At 38.2% G+C, this 22,307-nt stretch overlaps 1 protein-coding gene across 3 annotated transcripts in view; it reads left to right on the top strand.

Moving 5' to 3' along the window:
* KIF16B (kinesin family member 16B) overlaps positions 1–22,307 on the top strand; it is a 144,090-nt gene that overhangs the window by 103,911 nt on the left and 17,872 nt on the right. For all 3 annotated transcript variants that reach the window (XM_068395235.1, XM_068395227.1, XM_068395220.1), the window contains one exon: positions 22,199–22,282. In XM_068395235.1, coding sequence (XP_068251336.1) covers positions 22,199–22,282 — 84 coding nt within the window. The remainder of the gene's footprint in view (positions 1–22,198; positions 22,283–22,307) is intronic.

Here is a 22,307-nt window from a genome sequence, read left to right as displayed (position 1 = left end):
ACTTGAAAATAAGTTTTTTGAAAGGTGTTTACTCAAAACCAATATTCCTCTCAGCCATATGCTTCTAGTAAGATTGGCAAGCCCTTCAGCAGTTTAAAGCTCCAAGGCTGCTAGATGCAGGATGGATGTTGCAGTGAAACTGTGACTCTGTGTGTTGCCTCTAGCCATTAATTCTCTTTACTGCTGACTGGTGTCGTTCCCTGGAGGCTGCTGTTTTGTTCATTGCAAGGTACTTGCAGTCAGATCATGTCATTCTGACAACTCCTCACTGAAAAGAGGAGCGTTGTTCCACAGATACCCTTTTGTAATAGTGGCTTCCAGGTTTCTGCAAAATGGAAAATTGATCTTTCTGACCACCTCGGAGACTCTGGGCATTCAGGATATGAGGAGCTGTGCCTAACAGAGCTTTAGTTCATTGGAGTGAGCATTTGTAGAATTACAGTTCTTGGTTTCCTCATCTAACTTTTAATTATTAACATTTTGCTTCCTTTCTACTTGTTCCCTTGGATATTAGAAGAAATAAATCATTCAAGCAATGGAAGTGATCCTGATTTGAGAGTTAGCACAAGTAAAGAAGCCTGGGTCATAATATCCATGGGCAATATATTAAAAAGCATTAATATCTTCAAGAAAGAGAAAGATGCAATAGTGTGCAAATGCTTTCTTGGTCTTCATTGACATATTCTTTATGCTAAAAACTAATTGAGCATGGATGGACCTTGAGTTTTAAAGAGTAAAATATATAGATCTATGTTTTGTGGAGATTCTGGGACTTAAGATCATTCCCATTCCAAAACAGTAAGAAAACTATAAATTGAAACTACCATGCACCAAATATGTAAGGAAAAGTTTGTCCTGGTTTTGCAGGGATAAAATTTACAGAATTACTTTTCTGTTCTATTTTGTTTCAGTTTGTGGCCAGCCATGGTATGGTGATCAAGGCCATTAGCAGTTAAAGCCAGGGCAGCTGAGCCAGGCTGGCCCCGAGGTGTATTCTATAACATTAACATCAGGTTCATCATAAATGAGAAAGCTTGCAGGGGATGGGGGGCTCTTTGCTCTGCTCTCCTCTCCCTCTTTCTCCTTCTCCTCTCTCCTCAATGGTTACTATCCCTGGAGGGATTTGCCACCATTCCATGAGCTAAGTTTATTTTTGTGTCTTTTGTATTAGTATTGATATTTTCTTACTTTATTAAATGTGTTTAAATTTCAACCCACGAGTCTCCCTCCTTTTCCCAATTCCCCTTCTCAGCTGAGGAAGGGTCTTGGGTAATAGAACAACTGCTTATTGTTTAGCCCTGGGTGTGGGCTAAATGTAGACAAAGTTGAAACAAAAAAAAAGGGGAGAGAGAAAAGAAAAAGAAAACTAGGTCATCCTTTTCTGATTGTCGGAAAATTTTTAAAGGAAAAATGAGTTTTGCATGGAAAAATGAAATGTTCTCTGTCGACAGACGCTTTTAAAAATATTACTTAGGAATCATATTTTTGATTCGAGTGAATTGCCATTTCCTCTTGGATGTTAAAAGTCTGTCAACAGTAATATCCTAATTGCATCTAAGTCTTGAAAAAACAGCTAGGCAGTCATCCAGTTGAAACAGAAAAGGGCTGCCTGAATCCCTTTGCAGACTGATCTTCCCCATTTAGGAAAATAAGTTTGAGTAGTCTTTTGCAGAGTCTGTCCTGACAATACATTGAGGAACAATTGAGTTTGGCTTTTACAGTTATGTCAGAGGGAGATCAACTTCTTTCTTGTATGTAAAAACAGATTCAGGAGGAATCTATTGTTCTTAAAGCCACTATTAAAATATGCTGTGTGCTGCATCATGTTAATGTCACCTTTTTGAATCAAGCATTTGTGACTCAGTGTACAAATTCAGGCTTTTTTTGGTGTTACAGGAGGGAGGGTTTTTTTTCTTGTTTGTTTATTTTGAAGAAATGTGAGAACACAGGAGTGCTATTACTAGGTCAAAATAAAGTCCAGCACCCAAGAGCATACAACTGAGAAAAAAAAACAGCCTAGAGCAAAGGTACATAGTTTTCTTTATCTTGGAGTCTTCCCAGCTAAAGTTGTTTGCGTTGTAATTAATAGTTCAATAAAATAGTGGATTTTATTTGTATTTTCTGTTCTCTACACCACTCACTTTATAGGTATCTTATATAGGCAATTTTCTTTTGCTGCCTTTTTTTTTTTAGCTTCTTCCTTCTGCTTGTGGTCATGCTTGCAAGGTCAAGACATCCTCTAGTTTAATGTGCCAGTGTGTTTCTTATTGACACTTCTGTGTTGCTGTATGTCTGTGTCTTAGGTAAACTCACTGAGATTCACATCTAGTACATTAATGGAATTATTGGTTTAACTCTGCAGATGAATAAATTTCTAATTTCCACATAGGAACCGCATTATAGTGTGTTTTATTAGGTTATCTGTTCCCTTCTCAACAATTTTTGTAAGTTGGGGCAAATACCAAGTCTTACAAGTTCGCCAGTATAACTTTCCCTAGAATATGATACTTTTTGGAGAAGCATAGTGATGTGTTTTGGCTTCTAATAGACTTGAAAGAAATGTTCAGTCGTGTTACTTTGTGAAACAATAAATGTATAGCTTTAGTAGCATTTTCTTCCAGCCTTTATTGAGCCTCTGCTTCACAACAACCTTCAATAAATTATCAGTGAGGTTCAAGTATGCGTATCTTTGCTAAGTACAAAGCACACTAAAATTCAGGAGAAGCGAGATAAGCATTTGATCATGTCATCTACTGCTTTTAGATAGGTACTGTCACTTAAGTACCTGTTTTGGAAACCCTTGCAGCACTGATGCTGTCTTCTCTGTTTTACACAGTACAGGCTGTTGTGTTGTGTCCACTTCTGCTTTGAGACTTAGGGCACCACAAGTAAATGGCAAGTTTGCGGGCAGAAGAAACCTAGCTAACACAGAGTTGGTTTCTTCTGCTCGTCAGCATTTCTACAAACTACTGTGTCCTTGTTTATCAGAGGGTATGAGTACGTTGTGATGGATGAAACACGTGGTATCGTGCGGTGTAATAAAGATTTGGTGTTTGTTTTCTCTGAAGGAATTTCATTATCGATGTTACATGTTAATGATCAATGGCTTCCCATATTTTTACCTGTATTTAAAATAGCCTTAATTTATGGTAATTTTGGATTACTTTTGCAATGTGAGTAGGAGTTCAGTTGGTCTGGTAAATTGAAAATCATCTGTCTGCTTCTGCTTATCTGTCATTGACCTAATTTGGGATTCATCATGACGCTAAATGCATTTTAGTACCAAACTTGGCAAAGTTGCGTCCTTAGTTACTGTATATTATTCCAGAGAAACTTGATCCTTAAAAGCAATGCTATCAGAATCCATCAGAGTTGAATTTTATTTTGCATAGTTCACCTTCCAACTCTAAATTAATATTTATAATGAACAGCGAAAATACCGTGGACGTGTTTAATGTATGAGTGTCCCGCTTTTAGAAGTGAACTTTACAGCTCATTAGTTGCTCAGCTCTGAGGTACTACATCAGTATTTTAATAATTTGCTGATCTTGCATTTCATGTTGCTGCCACTGAATTCCCAAAGGGATGTATTGGCAAGCTGATTTATTGGGAAGGTTTAAAAAAAAAAAAAAGTATCTTTTTCAGAAGCAGAAACTGTCTAATGTCTTCCAGTCTTACAATATGCCATATATTTTATATACCTGCACATTTCTTCTAATGTAATTAAGTGGCTGCTGACAACTGGATATCTAATTGAAATGTGTTACATGCAAATTTTGAAAGACTGAAGAAGCTGGAGGAGGGCAAGATTGTGCCAGAGGGAGATAAGTACCAGCATTTTAACAGTGCCTATTTTTTTTAGGGCTGCATGATTGTCATTTGCCTAGCTTCATCTTTCTTACGCTGCTAGGTTGTTAATGACTCTCTTCTTATTTTTGGAATTTTAATTAAGACCATACTTGGCTATTACTTGCAGTAGGCTCTGTAATGAATATACTTTTTGTTTGTCATTAGTCAGAAACAGGAGCGAATAGGCTCTTTACTAGACAAGTAAGAACATTCAGAGTAAGATTCTTTTTTTTTTCCTCCTTCTTCATCTTTTCCTATCAGTTCATGGTTTTGAAATATTACCAGGGTGCTGGTTTCTGCAGAAAACCTTCCCTTCCTGATCCCTGTCTTGCTCTGAGGGAAAACTCGCTCTCCCTTCTTAGTTGAGCAAGTTTGAGTGATGCACTGTGGTGATGGCCAGTGCTCTCTTTTTCTTACTGCTTTTTTTTGTCTCTTCCCTCTTTCAAAGGAGAACAGAGGAACAATTGTCTATTTGTCTTTCCCTACCTGAATCCAAAGTTTATGAAGTCCCTCATCGGTGTGGATGTCCTTAATTTCTACTTGCATCCAGGTATCTAGGCCAGGTTTTGTGGGGCTTTCACTGTAGGCTTTGCCTATGGAGTTGCCTGTCAGTTTTCTTGAAACCTCTTTCCATGTGCATAAAAATCTCTACATGGTGTTAAGGGAAGCACCTACTATTGAGACATTTTTATTACTAATAGTGATTCTCTACTTAAAATATTAGTAAATCCGTAGAGAGCTGCCAAAGAGAAGCTAAAAAGTATGCTTGCATTTATAGATTAATTTATGGAGATAAGGACATGTGTGTGTAAGATTTCTGCAGGAGTGCTAAAGCTCTCGACTTCTGGCTTATATAACAGAATGTAGTAATTTGTGTATTTGTATTTGATACATGAGTTCTATATATAAATACATATTTGTATCTTTCACAGTCTAAAGCACAAAAGGACTGTTTATAATTATTAAGGAATTTTAGGTCGTAATTGAGCCAGCTTCCCCTTCCACTGGTCTGGTTTTTATCATCTGAATGGATGCATAATATCCATATCTGAAACAGCAGGAACATCTACATAATCTTAAACCTCAAGCCAAAGTTACCAGGTGATCTGCCTCTACCTCCGTCTGCTGTTCCCACCAGGGAAATGAGTGTGCACGATATATTGCAGTAACACATCAATATCATGTATCTTGAAGGTTAGGATTAGAGACTGTTGCTTGGATGACAGGGTTTTTCAGGTACATTAAGTATTGGACAGTAAAGATTGGATTTTATAACCGTTAGAAAAAAAATGCTGTCTGGTTTCCATTTTTTTTTTGGCTGGCATTCTGGAGGAAAGACTCATCAGTAGTGTCGATGAGAGTCATATTTTCCTACTTTTTATTTCTGAAGATAATATCCTCTGCTTATCAGAAATCTCGTTGACAGAGTATCATTCTGTTTGAGTGAACTCAAGGCTCTTGGCAACTGGAGGAGTTAACAGGCTGCTCTTTGCTTTGCATACCCTTAAGAGTTGCATGAAACTCGAAAGAGCAGAAAATATTTCTCAAGTCTGTCAGAAATAGTATGTGAATGTTTTTTTGAATATCTATTGAATTCAGAATAATAGTTGCAAGCTTATTTTAAAAACATTTTTCAATATTTCAGATTTTTCAAAACTCAAAGTAGTTTGTCCGTTTTCTACTGGAAGTGTTTTGTATCTTAGAGATCAAAGAAATGTGTTCTATCTCAGTGAAGCCAGTTCCTGTTTCATCCATCCATACTGCCCACAACCAACCAACTTTTGCTATGAAAATATAAAAGACAGCAGTTTTGTAATCCTTTCTTAAGATTTTTTAGGTTCTTTTCTAGTAGCACTGTTTAGGAGTAATTCAGCTCTGTAATGATGAATGAAGAGGCGTGAACAGTTCATTTAACCACCACTGACTGACCTCACTGTCCTTTCCTTTTGCCCCCATACTCCTCTTTTGGGTGACTTCTGGGAAGGATCTCCATTTTCTTTTAAAGTGGTCCATACATCTGGTGCTCTTGATCAGTAATACGTGGAAGAAGTCTTCAACACGAAATGCTGGCACAGATAATGGTGAAGGGATGAGTTTGAGGCAAAGCCATTAATTTTAGGAGGGGATCCTTGGATTCTGGAAGAGATTCTCTACAGGATCAGAGACGGAGAAATGCAATTTTTGACTAACTTTTAAGACGTGGTTGGTGGGGGTTTGGGGATTTTTACACATACCCCCCCCGCCCAATAATCTCAAGGATAATTAGGTAATTTCTGTGTATTTATGTAATTATTAAATTATTTTTAACAGTGTTACCAGAGGTGCAGAGTTTTCCCTCCTAAGGAAGAATGTGAACAGAAAAATTAAACTAAGAAGGGAGCAGTAAGGCAGCAGACTTGTGCAGAGCACTTAGGGCAGCTTTTCAGCTGGGATCTCAGCTGTCTGGCTGCTCTGATTCTGGTTTGTAGCTGTGCAGCTGTAGCATTTCATTAAATGTAAAGTTTGTGTTAATCTCCTGGGATGACTTTGAAAAGGATGAGGAAGCAATAACTTTGAGGTACTTGGCTTGCAGGGCTGGCGAGCCAGTTGCTGTGTAACTAGTGGGCTCCTGGAGCTTAGGAGCTGCTTTGGCAGCAGAAGTCGAAAGCTTGTTGCATCAGAGCTGGCCAGCCTGAAGCTCTGCTGGTTTTACCATTGGATTTTCTCATTTACTGGCACCAGTAACTGTATATTTAATTAATGTTTAAGATTTAAAATGCAAACTTTGGACATTTGGATGCTTCTAGTGTTCGTTTGTAAGTAGTGTAAAGCACTATAGCTGTAAGTAACTGTAACTAAAAACTTCTAAGACTGCATTTAAAACGAGTTTGTTCTGAAACCTTCAGTGCTTATGTCAAAGCCTTGATCCTGTGGTGACCAAAGTCCTAATCACATTCACAAGTTCAGTGATTGTTGAGATTGATGTTTAGAAACTCTTGTGACCAAGATGCAATTTAAATCAAGGGTTACATGTGCTAGGGAGAGCAGGGTGTAGCATATAGTAATGAACATGGTGGTACAAATCTTGCTACAAATGCTATCTCATTATTTTAGAAAGTTTAGGTTTCTCTGTATATGGGTTCTTAATTCATTTGGGGTTTTTTTAGCCTCTAGGAACTCCATGACCCTTAGTGAGCATAGTCTATGACAATATTTTTAAGATCTGTTTCTGTGTTTGAAAATTCGATCCAGTGAAGAAATAAACTTGTTGATGTGTTCTGCCTGAACTGGAAGGATGTTTCTGGATATGAACTAGCAAATTTTGGTATTTTTTTAAATAATCAAGAATATGTACTGTAGTTTTGTTTTTATACAATGGAAAAACATAACAGGAGTAACAAATTGAATATGACAACCTTAGGACAAACACCAAGAATGCATAAACAGTCTAAAAGCTTTTTTTTTTTTTTTTACAGAAACTGTTCATTTGGGCACAGATTGAAATTAAAGTTGTTTGCAACATTGATGTGCTTGTAAATAGCAAATGCCATCATGTGTATTAAAATAATACCTCTGGCAGAATTATAAGTATATAGAAAAACATTTAGAAAATAGTTTTTGAAATATAAATCCTAAACTAAAGGCAGACCTTAATTTTTACTTTCTAGCCTGGAACTTTGTTGGTCTTAGTGATGTATCTTTCCATAAATATTGAAAGAAAAATCAAGTAGTAATTTTTAGAATCCATATCTGTGTGTAAACCTTATAATACTATTATACAAGCGTGTGATTATAACCCTCACCTTTATTCAGTACAAATTACAGTAATTACGGTATAGATAATTTTAACATTCATATTCTTGTCACCTCTGACAGCCAGGATGTACACACCCAGGAAGCATATTTTGTCACATACATGTTTCCAGCTCCCATTCCTAATTATATTATATTCAGAGCAATCTGAAAGCCTGCAGGTTTATATATATAGTACTTCCATATCAGCTTTAGTTTGCCACTAGCTACAGAAGTGATTTAAGATCCCGAAATACTTCATCTGCCCTTTCTTTCTGCAGCACGAGACTTTTGGCTGCTTATAGTTTTCAAAGAAATTTTAGGACTTTGCTCATTACATAAGCCTACAAATGAGCAGGAGAATTTGTTCCCATAAGTAAAGTGTGAAAAACATCGCTGCTAACCATATTGTAGTTCAGTGCAAGTTCGATTATGGGGAAGTGTGTTTATTCCATGTGGTCCCTCTGAGTTCATAGTTGCTAACCAGGACTTGAGCATCTGAGACACAGCAAACCCCCCCAGCGTATTTGCTTCCAGCATAATACACAATTCCCAGTCTGTTTCTAGTGGGGAGAATTAATTCAGTGTGTGAATTTCTCACTGTAAAACTGAATCTGAATGTGTAAGAGCCTTGAGAAAGTCTGTCTTTGGGATTAATTTCTGATTATTGTTGTTTTGTGGGCTGGTTTTGTGCAGCAAAGTTTTCTTGGCTTGGTATGGGCAATTCTGCAGAAAGACAGTTTTTCTCTCTCTCCTTCTTCCACTTCCTCCCTCCTGTGTTGTGGCCGATGATGAGACCTGTGTGTTTTGGTGTGTCCTGAGTAGCTAATGAAACCTGTGAGTTTCCAAACAGTTCTCTGGGAAACTACCATTAGCTTTATAGGTCTTCTGATAAATACAGCATGAGACAAGATTAACTGGCAGGCAGACATCAAATGTCAGGTTTCACTGATTGTGCTGTGCAAAAGTCTTACATGTCAGTAATTTAGAAATCGAAAAAAAAAAGAAGCATTTGGAGTGGGGTGAGTCCTTCATCTCATAATTCATGAACCATTTGACAGAATAATTGCTTTGATTATTTGGTAATCGGATTTTCAAGGCTCTACTCAATTATCTTATGAGTTTGCTAGATGTATAAGTGGTATCAAAAAATGCATGTTGTTTTATCAGTAAAATAGTTTCAGATGGATAACAGCTATCTGTGAGACTAGAATGCCTCTGAGAAGAAAAATTCCTGGACAATGTAACTTGAGGTTTAGGTGCTCACTGGGATTCAGCTGTTTCTTAGCTGCTCCTGACTGCCCGTAGGCTTGGGGAACGCCTTAGGCTGCAACCCTGTGTCTCTCTTTTCTTTCGGCTTAGTGAAAGGCAGAGAGGAGGATTGGAGTTTTTGCTGTTTCTTTTCTTTTTTTTTTTTTTTTTTTTATGATTGCCTTGCTTTGGAGGACTTTAAGACTTGTGCTCCATTAATCATTAGCTGTTATTGACAGTCTCACTGTCTTCTAAGGGTTTTGTGAAGAACAATTTGTTCTCACTGTGTTGGTCAGGGATATGCTGCTAGATTAAGTAGACTTTTCAAGTAGAATCCTTTGGTTTTGGTTGATTTAGGATACAATGACCCAGCTGTATCTCTAGTTTTTGTGAAAATACCCAGGTTAATTTTGGACAAATAGTGTAGATAGTAGCAAAAACTGTCTAGTTCCAGCTGTGCTGCCTGTTGCATTTTTTCCTTACATGTATAGATGGTGTTACTGACACAACTGCAGATGTGAAGCTGTTATGATAAACTTCATTCACTGCCTAATCTGGAGGATTATATCAAGCTTCTCTTGAGCTTCACATGGCAGCTTTTGAGCAGGGTATTACAGAGTTGTCCTCTCTATGTTCATTTGGAACCACTGGGAGAACGAACAGGAAAATACAGGTTGCAGATTTTGCAGTACAGTAAGAATATTTAACTGTTTATTTTGGCATTGCTGTATTAAGCAAATAAGTGACTTCTTATCTAAACAGGATTGAGATACAGGTGACTTAACTGGTGGAGGTGCCATTGAGATAAGATTGATGTAGTCTGCAAGAAAGAAAAGCTCCTGAAAAAGAGTTTTCTGCCTCTGACAACAGTTGTTGGGGTGTAAAGGTGAAATTGAAGCATGATTCCTTGTCTCTGTAGGCCTCATTTACATTCACTATAGAGGGGTCAATGACTTCATGTGCTATTTCACAGCATCCAAGGTGAGTCTCCTGCCCTGAACTTCCCACTGGGGGATCCTACACAGTTGCCAGGGAGCAGCGAGGTCAGGATTGTTCCACAAAGGAAGCCAAGCTGGGAGCTGAGGGTGGCTGCAGCACAGATCTCAGGGGACTGTGGTGACCAGGACACAGTCCAAGAGTACCTGAGGAGGGCCAGGACGGTGATAGTAACTGTTCCTGTTGACAGTCAGGGATCAGCTGGCAAGGTGAGGTGATAAGTCAGGTGCAGGGTCCATTCAAGAGAGTCCAGTTACTAGTGAAACATCAAGAGCCACTAATTGTAACTACAGCGTTCTGTTGTAAATATCCCACTTTTTAATATGTTAGGTTGGTTAAATGATGAATTTGCTTAAAAAAAACCCAAAACAAACAAAAAAAACCCCACACCCACCCCCAGCCTTATGGGTAGTATTGTTACAATATACAAGAGACAGTTTTTATCTAAGGGTCTTTTATAAATATTAGTTTATCATGTTCCTGCTAATGAGCTTTCAGACTCTATACAGTGAAAATAATACTTGGTTTCTTAATTAAAAATGGGTTGACTTCACAAGAAAGGAAGAAAACCAATTACTTAGACCTGTGCAGCTGATAGTATAGTTTCTAAATGAGTTTCTAAAAGCCTTTAGTTTTGTATTCACAATGAGATCTTCCTGTAAGACACTCAGGATATTTTCTTGACTGCTGTAATGTAAATACATTTAAAAAAAAAAATCTGGAAGTGTCTTTTACCATCTGTCTCTGCAACACAGAATATACAGAAGGCTCCATCTTACAAGGGAGAATTGTCTATCCTAGCACAGAGCCCAAAGCAAGAAAGCCCAAGCAGTAAAATTTATTAGACATCCCTGCATGACAAAAATCAATAAAATACAATCTCTTGTGGTTTAATATGAAAATAAACATATAGAATCAGTGGCTTTCAAGAAAAATATTGAGCTGCAGATATAGAATTGAAAATGCCAAGAGGAGAAGACTGAAAGGGGAGGATGCTGTCCAGTTTACTGTAGGGTGTATTTCAGAACCAAAGCCAGAAATAATAGTGCGGGGGGCAAGCTGTCTGGCCAAGTCTGAAAAACCAAATCTATTATAGGGATGTCCGTGATGTGAGTGCCAGGGAGATGAAAAAGGACACTTTCCATGGGTGCAAAACTTGGGGAACCAGTGTTAAAATATTCAGTTAGTTCATGGCTGTCTGTAAATGGTTATGATGCTGTGAATGATAAAAAGAATCAAAGCTACAATTCTGTTTGGCCAGTTTCTTCTGAATTTAATCTATTATTTTCTATTATACTTAGTTCTATGTACTGCTGGGTATTAATGATACTTTAATGATTTGTGTTGTACAGTGCTGTTGGCAATGAGTGTACACTCTGTATTTTCTGTGAAATACTTTGAATTTCTTTCAAACTGCATCTGAACGTTGCATGTCCTAGTCTTGTTGTGTCTGGTTTTGGAAAAAAATACAGCAACACTTTAGCAGTATTTTAAGTCCTTAAATTACTCATTGTACATTCAATTCTAACTCGAATTTTTTTTTGTTTTTAAATCAGGGGGTAAATAATATATTTTAAATTGAGCTCAGTTTTTGAATAGTACCAGTGTTGTTAAAGTAATTGCAAACTGTGGTATTGCAGGGTTTTATTTACATATATAGAGTAGCATAATTTCTATTCTGATTCTACCTGAAGGCTCTTATGTGCTATAACTCATTGTTAAGGATGCTGTAAAAAAAAAAAAAAAAAAAAAAAAAAGTGTTCTTTCCTGGATTACTAAAACTTTTGTAGGCGGGGCAGCATCACTCATACACAGACTCAGTGATGTAGTGTTCGTTGGGGACAGAAATATTATAGCATTCTAGAAAGCATCTGACAGTAATTGTGAAATTACTGACATAATCCAAACACAAATACTTGTCATAGTTAACCACGTCCCTGTTTCTCCCCCACCCTGAATAATGATCTTGACTTCAATACCATGGCATTTTAATCAAGTGTGTCTTTGAGTTTTCCATGTATATGAGGTATATACGTGGGTCTTGCTTGCTAAGCATTTATCTTCAAGTGCTTGATCAAGAAATGTTATTATACTTGGAAACAAATATCTATTCTCACCCACCACCGTGCCTGTAGGATCTCAAGAGCAGTACTAAATAGGGGATTGCGCGTGAAACTGATAGTAACAGTGATTTTTCTGGTCCCCATAGTTGATTTTTCTGTCCTGGAGATTCAAAATCCTTTGCCAAGCAAACTCCTGAAAAATGTATCTGTTAAGTTTATTTCATTTAGTGAGTTATCTGTCATTTTAAGCTTTACTTAGTGATAGCATTGATAGTGGGGGAGAGTCCCAATTTGTATGACGTTTACGACTACTTCTTAATCCTGTGATAAAGCAGCTAGTTCTATAATGTCCGTAAAACTAGACATAAGTGAAAATTTATGTATAACCTATGTGACTGTAAATTACTAAGTAGTTCGTTTTAAGCTTCCCATTTTCATACTTGCACTGCATTTTCTCTAGTTTTGTCATATTAAATGATGCAGAAGGCGGGATAACTTCTTGTAATCAGTCCAATTTGTCCTGAGAGTTGTTGCTTTGTATCTATAACAAATCAGACTTAGGAGCATACTGCATATTTGTTTGCAGGTGTATTTCTCTGTGACAGCTGTTCTTTAAGACCCCAAGATCTGCCATTAATTTTGAGTAGTCAGAAAGGCATCCACCTAGTCAGCAGTAGAATTTATCGCTGCTCGTTGATGAGTTTTCATTATTAGCATTTCTCAAAGGCAAGGGTGACTGAAATTTATGGCATCAGTTGGCCACATGAGATGGGAATGTTTCATAAATGCTGCCAGATGTCCCTGAGATGAGCTCGTATGCAACAAGCAAATCCTTTTGGGAAGAGCTGTTAAAACTGCTACGGTGAATTCTCCTCTCTGAACCTATTGCTGTTGCTTAAGTCAAATGGTATCGTTACTTCTTGGTGTGCAATTGAAATTGCCCGATAGCCAACGTGGCATTGGCAGGAACGTGGTGCAGAGTGGGGTGAGGCTGTACATAGCCACAGCGAAGATGGTGTCTGCTGCGTGGCCCACTTTGTACTATTGCAGGGATGCTTCCTTAACCTTGCTAGAAATCCCAGTGGGAAGATAAGGAATCAAATCCCAAGTCATTTTTGAAAGGAAAATAAGCCTCACAGAGAGCACCAGAAAATTCCTTTTTTACCTTCTTTTTGAGAAGTGGGATTTGAGCCACGCATTGATGCAGATTGATGAATGTGTTGAGCTTTGAAGACATGACCTTGCAAACCCAGCAGTTGTTGCCATTTCTTTAACAAAATAACCAAGCGCCATGACCTGAGACTACATGAAAAAAATAACTGCTTAGTTTGCAAAATTGTGAGCTAAAAGCATAGAGAGTATGTGTTGAACTTGTCCATAGACTCTCTAGGTCAGCATGTACCCTTGTCTTAGACCATGGTCTGCCACGCGGCACTGGTATTTTTACCCTAGAGAATTCTATCTTGGGGCAAGGGATAGACGAACAAGGGAGCAAAATCAAGGTTGCGAGGACATGGCACGTTACAATTTTTTCATGCTTATTTTCCAAATACATCTACGAATCATATTTCGTTATTTTTTATTTCTTTTTGACTGGTTTACATGTAAGGTAATTATATCCTTTGGCTTGGTGCATGCTGTTTCTGCACTGTCTTTATTCTGCCTTTCTACAGCCTGCATAGAGAACTTAATGTATTTTCTTTGCCATTTGGGCCAATTTTTGTCCATCTTTCCTTGTTTGATAATCCTGAGCTATGCAGGTAGTGTTTTATATTTAGAAAGATGCCCTGGCTATATTAGTTTCCGATTTTCATAAGAGAGATTGAAATGCTAAAGCTGCATAATTTTATAGAACTGTGAAAGGTTTGCATGAACTTTGATACATCCTATCGCTCATTTTTATAGTTACTCTGTATTTAAATACTGCTTATAATGAACAAAACAATGAAGTAATTTGTCAAATATTACATTGACCATCGTTTATGGCTCTATTTCGGTACGTTATTATTCCGACTAGTCTAGAAATTGCTTTAAGGAAAAGAAAAACACCCCTGTAATGCAAGGTAACTTCTTTGGCTGCAGTTAATTTGATTTTTCTCAGTAGCAGGGGGCAGACTAAATGGAGTTAAAATAATGCGATAAACAGTGACCTCCACATCTCACCATAGCTCTAAAATTGCATAATGAGTCTAGGTCAGCCTGCTTGTTTAAAGGAGAAAGTTGGATATGAGAACTATCGAACCTTTTTGATAATTAGAGATGATTGTTTGATAGGCAGGTGGGCACGATTTGAAGACAGGGAGGCACAGTTAGTGAAATGCAAAAGAGAAATCTTTGGTGTGCAATCCTACCTGGTAGTTTTGCATTCTCAGAGGGAGGTTTCAGGGAGGTTCACAGGAGGTGAATTTCTTTTTTGTGTCCTTGTCCCTCTTCAGTGACAGATGGAGTTGAAATGTTCTTTGGAGAAACAGTTATGCCTGTCTGAGGAAGGCAACTGGCAAGCATGTCAGGAAGATCTTAAAAGTTAGTTACCCAGAATTAGAGACAGCAGAGCTGTGAGAACCTGTGCATTCTGAGAAGATTCTTGTGTATTGGTGAATCCAGAGAAGATGATCCGTGAGGGTTAGTCACAGCATCCAGACTTTGAGAGGACTCTCAACAGAACTGCATAGATTTATGGGAGGAGACTTAAGTGCTTGTGCTTCTTGGTATGTCTTAGTGCCAGTATTGCAGGGGAATGATGTAGAGGAGGTACCTATTTATGTATGGATGATGGTCCAGAGAGAGAAGTAGGAAAAAGGCAAGGAATTGTAGCCAGTCTAAGTACAGTGGGGAAGTAGCAGAATTGCTTGCCTGGCAGGTTAACCCTAGCAGGGTCTCCAATACACTCTGGCCTCAATGGGATGGGTTCTGGAGGGGATAAAGTAGACCTGGCTCACCAGGCTGCCTGCACTGGGTGCCAGGCAAAAAGCAACATGCAAACCAGGAGTTGCTCCCGCCAGCTGGAAACGCAAAGGTTAGACCAGTTCTGTGGGCAGATAAACCTTTGGCACAGAGCAAAAAGGATGGAGAGCAGGAATAAAAGAGTATCCTCGTGCACATGGGGCAAAACAGCTTCCTCTTTGGGAAAAGGCTGTGCTGTAAAGGGACAGGAAACCAAGTTGTGGCATAAATTGTGTTCAGGAGGTACCAGAAAAAAGCTGCTCTAAAAAAAAAAAACTCCAGTACATCACGCTGCAATAAGGTCTGTCTGGTATTTGTCAGAAGGGAGATAGTTGCTGACTGATTTATTTAGGATTTTTCAGATTAGACTTCCTCAAGGAAGGAGGGGGATGCTCGTTCCCTTGTGCATGTTTGAGTGAGATCCAGACGTTGCAGCCTGTAGCAGTGAGAAGAGAGAACAACAGAAAGCTGGAAGCCTGCAGCTCTAATGGAGGAGCTGAGAGACAGCAAGGATGAGCCTAGAGCAGCTCCTCGGGTCTTAGAAACACTGCAAAGACCTGGGGAGCAGAGGGCTGGAGCAGAGTTCACTTCCCTCAAAGCCAGTGAAAGACTGACTGTGTTAGGCTGGTATCAGGGACCTTCTGCGGGGACTCCTCTGCAGGGACCCTGTGCATAGGAGGAAGGTTGCGTACAACCTTTTTCCAGTTCTGTTTCCTGGTCACGTGAGTTTTCTTTGGGTTAGGACGTTAATTATCCTTGTTTGTTATAATAAATTGTGGCTTTTGTTGCTGTTTAAAAGCTGTTCAGTCTTCTCCAAGGAGTTCACTGCATCAGAAGTTTGATGAGTCCACCTCAGAGCTTTGGCTGATCCTTAGTTGTTTGGATATCCTGCCTCTGAGAATATCGGATTGCTCTCCCCTTCGGGCAGATAGTAGGGATGATGGTGTGGAAACAGGAAATTTGATATGGCAAATGGACAATGGAGTAAGGAAAAGAATTAGGTAGGTCAAGGAGGGGGGTAGGGAAAGCATAGCAATAAAATAGAGACAAGCTGGGAAGTGGGAGAGAACATGTTGGAAGAGATGGAAAAAGAAGTAAAGAGAGAATATTAGAGATTGAAGAGGAAAAGTAGGTGACAAACCTGAGTATCCAGAAAATAATCCCCTGGATATTCTTTCTCCTTGATTAGTTGATAATGGTAAATACTGTCTTTAATCTTCCTGTCCTCTGAGGGCATCACTTACCTATAGCATACGTATCGGGGAAGCACTGTAGAGTTTACATGATGGAGGACTATGCTTTTTGGTTGGTTTGTTTTTTTTTTTTAAAGGAGAATAAGTTTAGAGTTTTATTCACTCATATTTGGGAAAACATCATTTGAACTTTAAATAGTTTGAGCTATATCACCTGAAAATGGGACTTAGGTAATTTTTAAAGTTATTTTGTTGGTTTCTTTTTTAGTGGATAGTATATGTTCAGGTGATTTTATCTTTGATCTCGATTTGATTTTTTTTTTATGCAGAATTTATAAATTACTCTTAATCTGTTAATGAAGTGTTAACTTTCTCCCTTTGCCTAAGGCTCTCCTATGAAATTGCGTAGAATAGGTGGTTTATTTCAGACAAAATACTAGTAAAAATAAAAAGTTAAGCTTTTTTTTTTTATACCTTGTTGTCAAATCCCTAAATATTTTGTGCAAGTTCCTAGTTAAGAATACAGCTTTTGTCCGATTTCTTTAGAGTCTGGAGGTCTTAGTACATCTTGAGAAGTTGAGGCTTAAGTTACTTTGTTTAAACTTCAAAAACTAAAAGTAGGACAGTTTTTTCTTTCATTACTCACTGCAAAATCAAGTCAGGTGCAGCCACACCGCCTGCAAAACCGTGCCACATTCTTCTCTTTGATTTTTCTCGTCTGTGACAGAGATTTCTGGTACAAAGGATCAAAAGTCAGACATGCCCTTTGAAAAATGAGAAAATTCAGAGTTGTAAAAGTAACATGAGAGTTAAAGAAGACTGACTAATTTAATAGTTAGCATTTCCTTAATTTTCTTTTTTTACCCCCTTTTTCCCCCCATTTAAATATATCAAAACATTGAAGTACAAAGAGAATTTAGGATGAAAGATTAAAGATGACTCAGCTTCCATCAATGTCTGCCCTGTTTTTATTCTTAAAAAAAAAAAATCTTCTACCATATTGTAGGCACTAAAACATAGAGTTTAGCCGCCAGAAATAATGAGATGTTTCAATCCTGTAGATTTTTGCTTGATGTTGGAAAATGGTACTTTTTTAATGTTTAGGGAGCATAACACTTCGAACAATTTTACGCTTCAGAAGTGACAAGCCTACATGACTGTATTATGTGGTATTTTACTTTGGTCCACTATATATTGAAATATCTGCAAAGTACTGTGCAAGACTTTTTATGAACACATTATGCTTCACTGTACCATAAAATGCCTGAACTGAATTAAATCCAGCAGGTCCCCAGCAAACTTCAGTTAATGTCAGTGAAGAGTCTCCAATGGAATATAATAGAAATTAAAGGACACCCTTCAAATGCTGATGGTTTCATTTTCTGAAGGTGCTGAGATGAGAGTGCACCCTGTTCCAGGCAGAGCCTTCCCTGGTATCGGAACCTTCATTTGCACTCTCTTGGCTTCCAAAAGGCCAGTATCCAAATTTGCATCTCTTCCTGGGGCTCAGTAGTTGAAGGATATGCAGATGTATTGTTTCACTTTAAAAGAGTATGCTTCCATACAGATGTTGTTAGGTATATGCTGTTTCCAGAAGTAGGTGAATCTTAAGGTCAAAGAGTTGCATATAAGATAAAATAGGTGACTAAAAAAAGAGTCACTTACTGTTCTGTCATCTACTCTTACCAGCATTAAACGCCTGCCGATAACCTTGTTAAAACCAGCGTCCTGTTTGAAATGTGAGAGAAGTATAGGAATCCATTAAGCCGTTAAAAATTTACTAGAATAATACTTGCTCGGTATGAAGCACCTTCCCCTTGAGGAATGGACCTAGTACTGGCCAAAATTGATCATACTAATCTCACTAATACTGTATCATGGTAGGTAAGTATCGTTTCTTACAGATAAGGTTGCTGAGATGCAGAGAAATAACATGCCTCCAAGTAATACAAGACCCAGAAATAAAACACAGCCTTTATTTATCATAAAGAAATTAGGGAGTAAATTGCAAATGACTGTTTGCCTCTCCCTAAGACTGCTACTGCCTAGCAACGATTGCCAGATAGGATAAACATCATTAACTGTAAAAAGTTTAATGTCTAAAAGACAGTAGGAGTGCTGATATGAAGTCTTGAGGTGTCTCCGTACTATTTTAAAATATTATCTGGCTTTGCATTTTCGGTCTAAGAGTAGTCCCAGCCTTCCTGTGGTATGCGTATGCATATGTGTGCACACGTGTATGTATATAATAGAATTTGTATTGCAGTGATGCTATAATCATGTATAGTAAGGAAATGTTTCTGCAGCCAAAATAAAAATTAGAAATCTTGCACACTACATGCAGAAGCTTTTCAGGAAATCATTCGAGCTCTGTCTTCCTCTCAGGCTGGGGAATATGTCTCTTAATTTCCCCTGACAGAAAACGTATCACCTCATCAGCAGCCCTGAAAAATGACAAAACATCCCCGCCGAAAAAGACTGACTGCCAAACGCTTTCCCTGCCACTGCAGCAAGGGAGACAGGGAGAGGAGGGCTGTGCTTCAGAAATTTCAGGGAAGCAGAATAATTTACCTTGCTACCTGTAGAGTCCCACTGTTATGCCTTGTATTGCCGCAAAACGTCCATCTCGTAGTCAGGGTGTGACCCTTGAAGAATTAATTTGAGCCAGAGGGTACACAGCCATTTAATTCTAAAAGAATAATTTATACTCTTGAATCGGGATAGTGTGAAATTCTCTTATAGTTTGAGCCAAGGCAAACATCTCGATGCAAAATCTACACCTGCAGATCTCTTACATATTTAAGTGACAGAACAAACGTGGCTCAGCCACATACTGTGCTGTGTGCATTAACCTGTAGCAGTGGTAATCTCATCTGAAGTTACTGTGCAGTTTCTTAAAGGCATTGTAGCACTACTAATAACAAAATTTAATGAGTTTGTTGAAATATTTGCTACTGCAATTTGTCTTAAATGGTATTTTAAATAAACTTCAAAATTCCCTTGAATTGTTGCATTTCTGAATCACACACAATTACACTGAGAGTCTGTATGTCAAATGATACATCAGGACAGAGGATCTTTACAGAAAATTATGGCAACATTTATCATTACTTCAATATATTCATGTTACTGGGCTGCTTTTGTTTTCTTTTTATAAACGAAAATTATGATGAGAACATTTTATCATCACTCTGCATGTTTGTGGGACTCTTGCACCAACATATTTTTCTCCACACTGAAGGAGTAACTTTGTAAGTCAGACTGATAGAGATCAATGGTGTGTATCTATAAGCACACCACCTCTGGTAAATATATTAATGTTGTATTTTTATATAAATGTACTACAGTGGACCAGCTTCGTATTACAGTGAAATTACAGAGTCACATAGACGACTGCATAATTAATACTGCTGCATGAGTGGTTCTAGTTCTCATGTTGCAAAGATAATTTTCTGACTGTGAACTGGGTGCTGTGATGTCTGCGAGAGCATTCAGACAGCCTAAAACTCAAGCCTGGAGAGTTTTGACTGTCTCTTTCATTTTAGTCGGGATTAGACTCTTGGCATGTAGTGGAGTAGAACGTGTTGGAATAATTCAGTGTTTCCAAGAGTTGCTGAAATGATGATAAAATCTATGGCTGGAGGTTTTTCTATCATGTGGTTGGGTGGTCATTTGTTGTGTGACAGAAATAGTCTCCATTTTTTTATTTGTGAGATGGACATCTGCCAATCATTTGGAGGAACCAGAGGACCCTTGGGAAATAATGGGACACAGAAATGTTCCAGGAGGCACGAGGTTGTGCCCCTTCTGCATCTGGCCCCGTAGAGATGGTGACTGCAGCAGGTGATCGGTCCTTTGTAACGTACACTCTGGAGGATGCAAAATCCTTCCAAGTTACCTATATGTATGCGTAGATGTATCCTGTACACACAAGCGTATTACAAACACAAGTAAAGTGTATATGTGTGCCAAGTATCGTTCAGCACATCAGCATTCTCATCTGGATGGAGGTTTTTATTATGTATAGTTCCCTAAGTCTAAAGTATTCAGGTCCACGTCTTGACCAGCAATGAAATTATGATTTTCATTTAGGCACATGTTGCAGCTTTGAACATTTCAGAGCCAAATTTACTGTCAGGTCTTTCTCTTGTGTATTAAATTCATGACTGTAATAATGGACTCTTGTTGGGTTGGTTTCAAAGATTTGTGTATCGTAGTGATTTGGGAGTTAAGAAATGTTAAAACTGTGTGAGTAGCTACTTTGGTTTGAATGAGTTTAACAAAACTTTATGGCTTTAAAAAACACAACTGTTTTTCTCCTAAGATGTATCCAGAAAGCTAACAGATATGGAAAACAACTTGCCCATCCCAAAATTTTGTAGAATCAGTCTCCAAATGCCTGTTAAAATCAAACTTAATTTAGATAAAGAAATCATTTCTAATTTTAACTGTAATACCTTGCTTTGACTCTACATAGTATGTCTGAGGACACTGTAGCAGTAGCTTTTTTTTATTAGTGCAAATTGTTTTTTTAACAGACACTATTTTAAAATTATATAATGGAAGTATTTATTAGTAAACAAATACAAAAATAATCTCCTTAGGGCCAGGATGGGATTGTGGTGGTAGTTGTCTTACCTTGCTTGTTTCTGGCAGTTACATGATGCAGTACTGTTTAATAAAATACAATTTCTGCAGGGGTGGGATTTTGAAGTCCTTGAAAATATTAGCACTTACAGTCCTGTATATGTTAAGGAGTGAGTGATGCAGTGAAAATAAGTCCCAAGGCCATAATTTTAGGATACTGTTTGGTTGTGTACTGCTTGTCCTGCCAAAATGAAGAAGCAGGCACACTGAGAAGAATGTGATTGGAGAAATTTGAGGAATATAATTGGGGCGTGCTGGAGAGACTGGTGTGGAGCAGACATCTCTTCAGTCTCTTCTGATGCCCCACATAACTTTCTATCTCTCATTTGAAGATGTCTAGGCATTTCTTTAAAATTATCCAAGTTGGAGTTGAGCCAGTGAATGGGAATAAATTATCTGTATTGCAGAATTCCTCTGTATTTTTAAGATGTTTGCATTCAATGTTAATAATGAAGCTCCTTATTTTATTCAGTATATTGCTGCTCCTTGTAACCAGCGATAAATTCTCTACAGTCCTGTACGTGTTGATATACTAAAAAGTCAAGTATCTTGTTTATTAGTTCAATATCATCAAATAGCAAGGGGAATTCATGCAAGAGGCATTTTCACACAGGGCTTTCACCTGCAAAACAACAAGTAATGCCAATGGGAGGTTGCATATCTCTGTCTCGTACAGTGAGAGCTAGGAAGAAGTTGGTTTTGATGTGCCTTCAAGTGCAAACACAAACTGCGTGGAGAGGACTTGCTTTCTTGTGCATCGTTCCCAGCAGCAGCGGCTTAGCAGACCAAGTTCATTGGTATTTGTTACCAACTCTTGAGCCTTTTGTGTGTTTTCCAGATATAGCTGGCTGGAATTTGTTCAAGGATTTTATTTGTTGGTGTACAAGAAAGGAAGATGGTTCCCTCGTTCTCTCGCTTACCAGTGTAGCTTTGGCATAGTTCCTAGAGGATGAAAAAGAAATTAGTAGATAGCTTTGAACACCTCTGTGGAAGAACTCCTAAAAGGACAGATCTGAATAGTTGTTTTGAGGAGTTGTGCTGCTGCCTTGTTTGCATTTTCAGTGTGATAAGTGGGATTTTGCCTGTTCATGTGGATTCTCTTCAGAAATTAAAGCTATCTGCTTCCAGTGTGGACACACATTTGAATGTGACTGAGCTACAGCTGAGTTACAGCTCAAGAAGTCCTACTTCCCGTCTTCTTAGCTGCAAATTTGTAATGTTATGTGGGCAAATGGTGGCAGTCTAATTCCTAAATTCGCTTTCTGTTGCTCACTTACGACAAAATGCGTTGTTATCTTAGCAGTACTACAGAGCAGATCGTAATAACATCATTAGAAATGTATAATGTGATATTTGCTAATAGTGTATAGTGGAGCTCATGAATATTTGGCATGTTCTTCTTCCCAGTTACTTCATAGTTCAAAGAGAATTTTCTCATTTGAGCTTGTCACTTCTGATACCGATTCATCCTTTAATGTCTTCCAGCTTGCCACTTTAGAATTCCCTCCAAAGAAGCTCTTCGGAAACAAGGATGAACGAGTAATTGCAGAACGACGGAGTCACTTAGAGGTAATGCCAACTTTTTAACAGGCTT

The sequence above is a fragment of the Nyctibius grandis genome, chromosome 1 (genome assembly GCF_013368605.1).
Source record: "Nyctibius grandis isolate bNycGra1 chromosome 1, bNycGra1.pri, whole genome shotgun sequence".
Lineage (NCBI taxonomy): Eukaryota > Metazoa > Chordata > Aves > Nyctibiiformes > Nyctibiidae > Nyctibius > Nyctibius grandis.
Note: the sequence above shows the minus strand (reverse complement) of the source record. Positions and strands in the feature narration are given on the sequence as shown.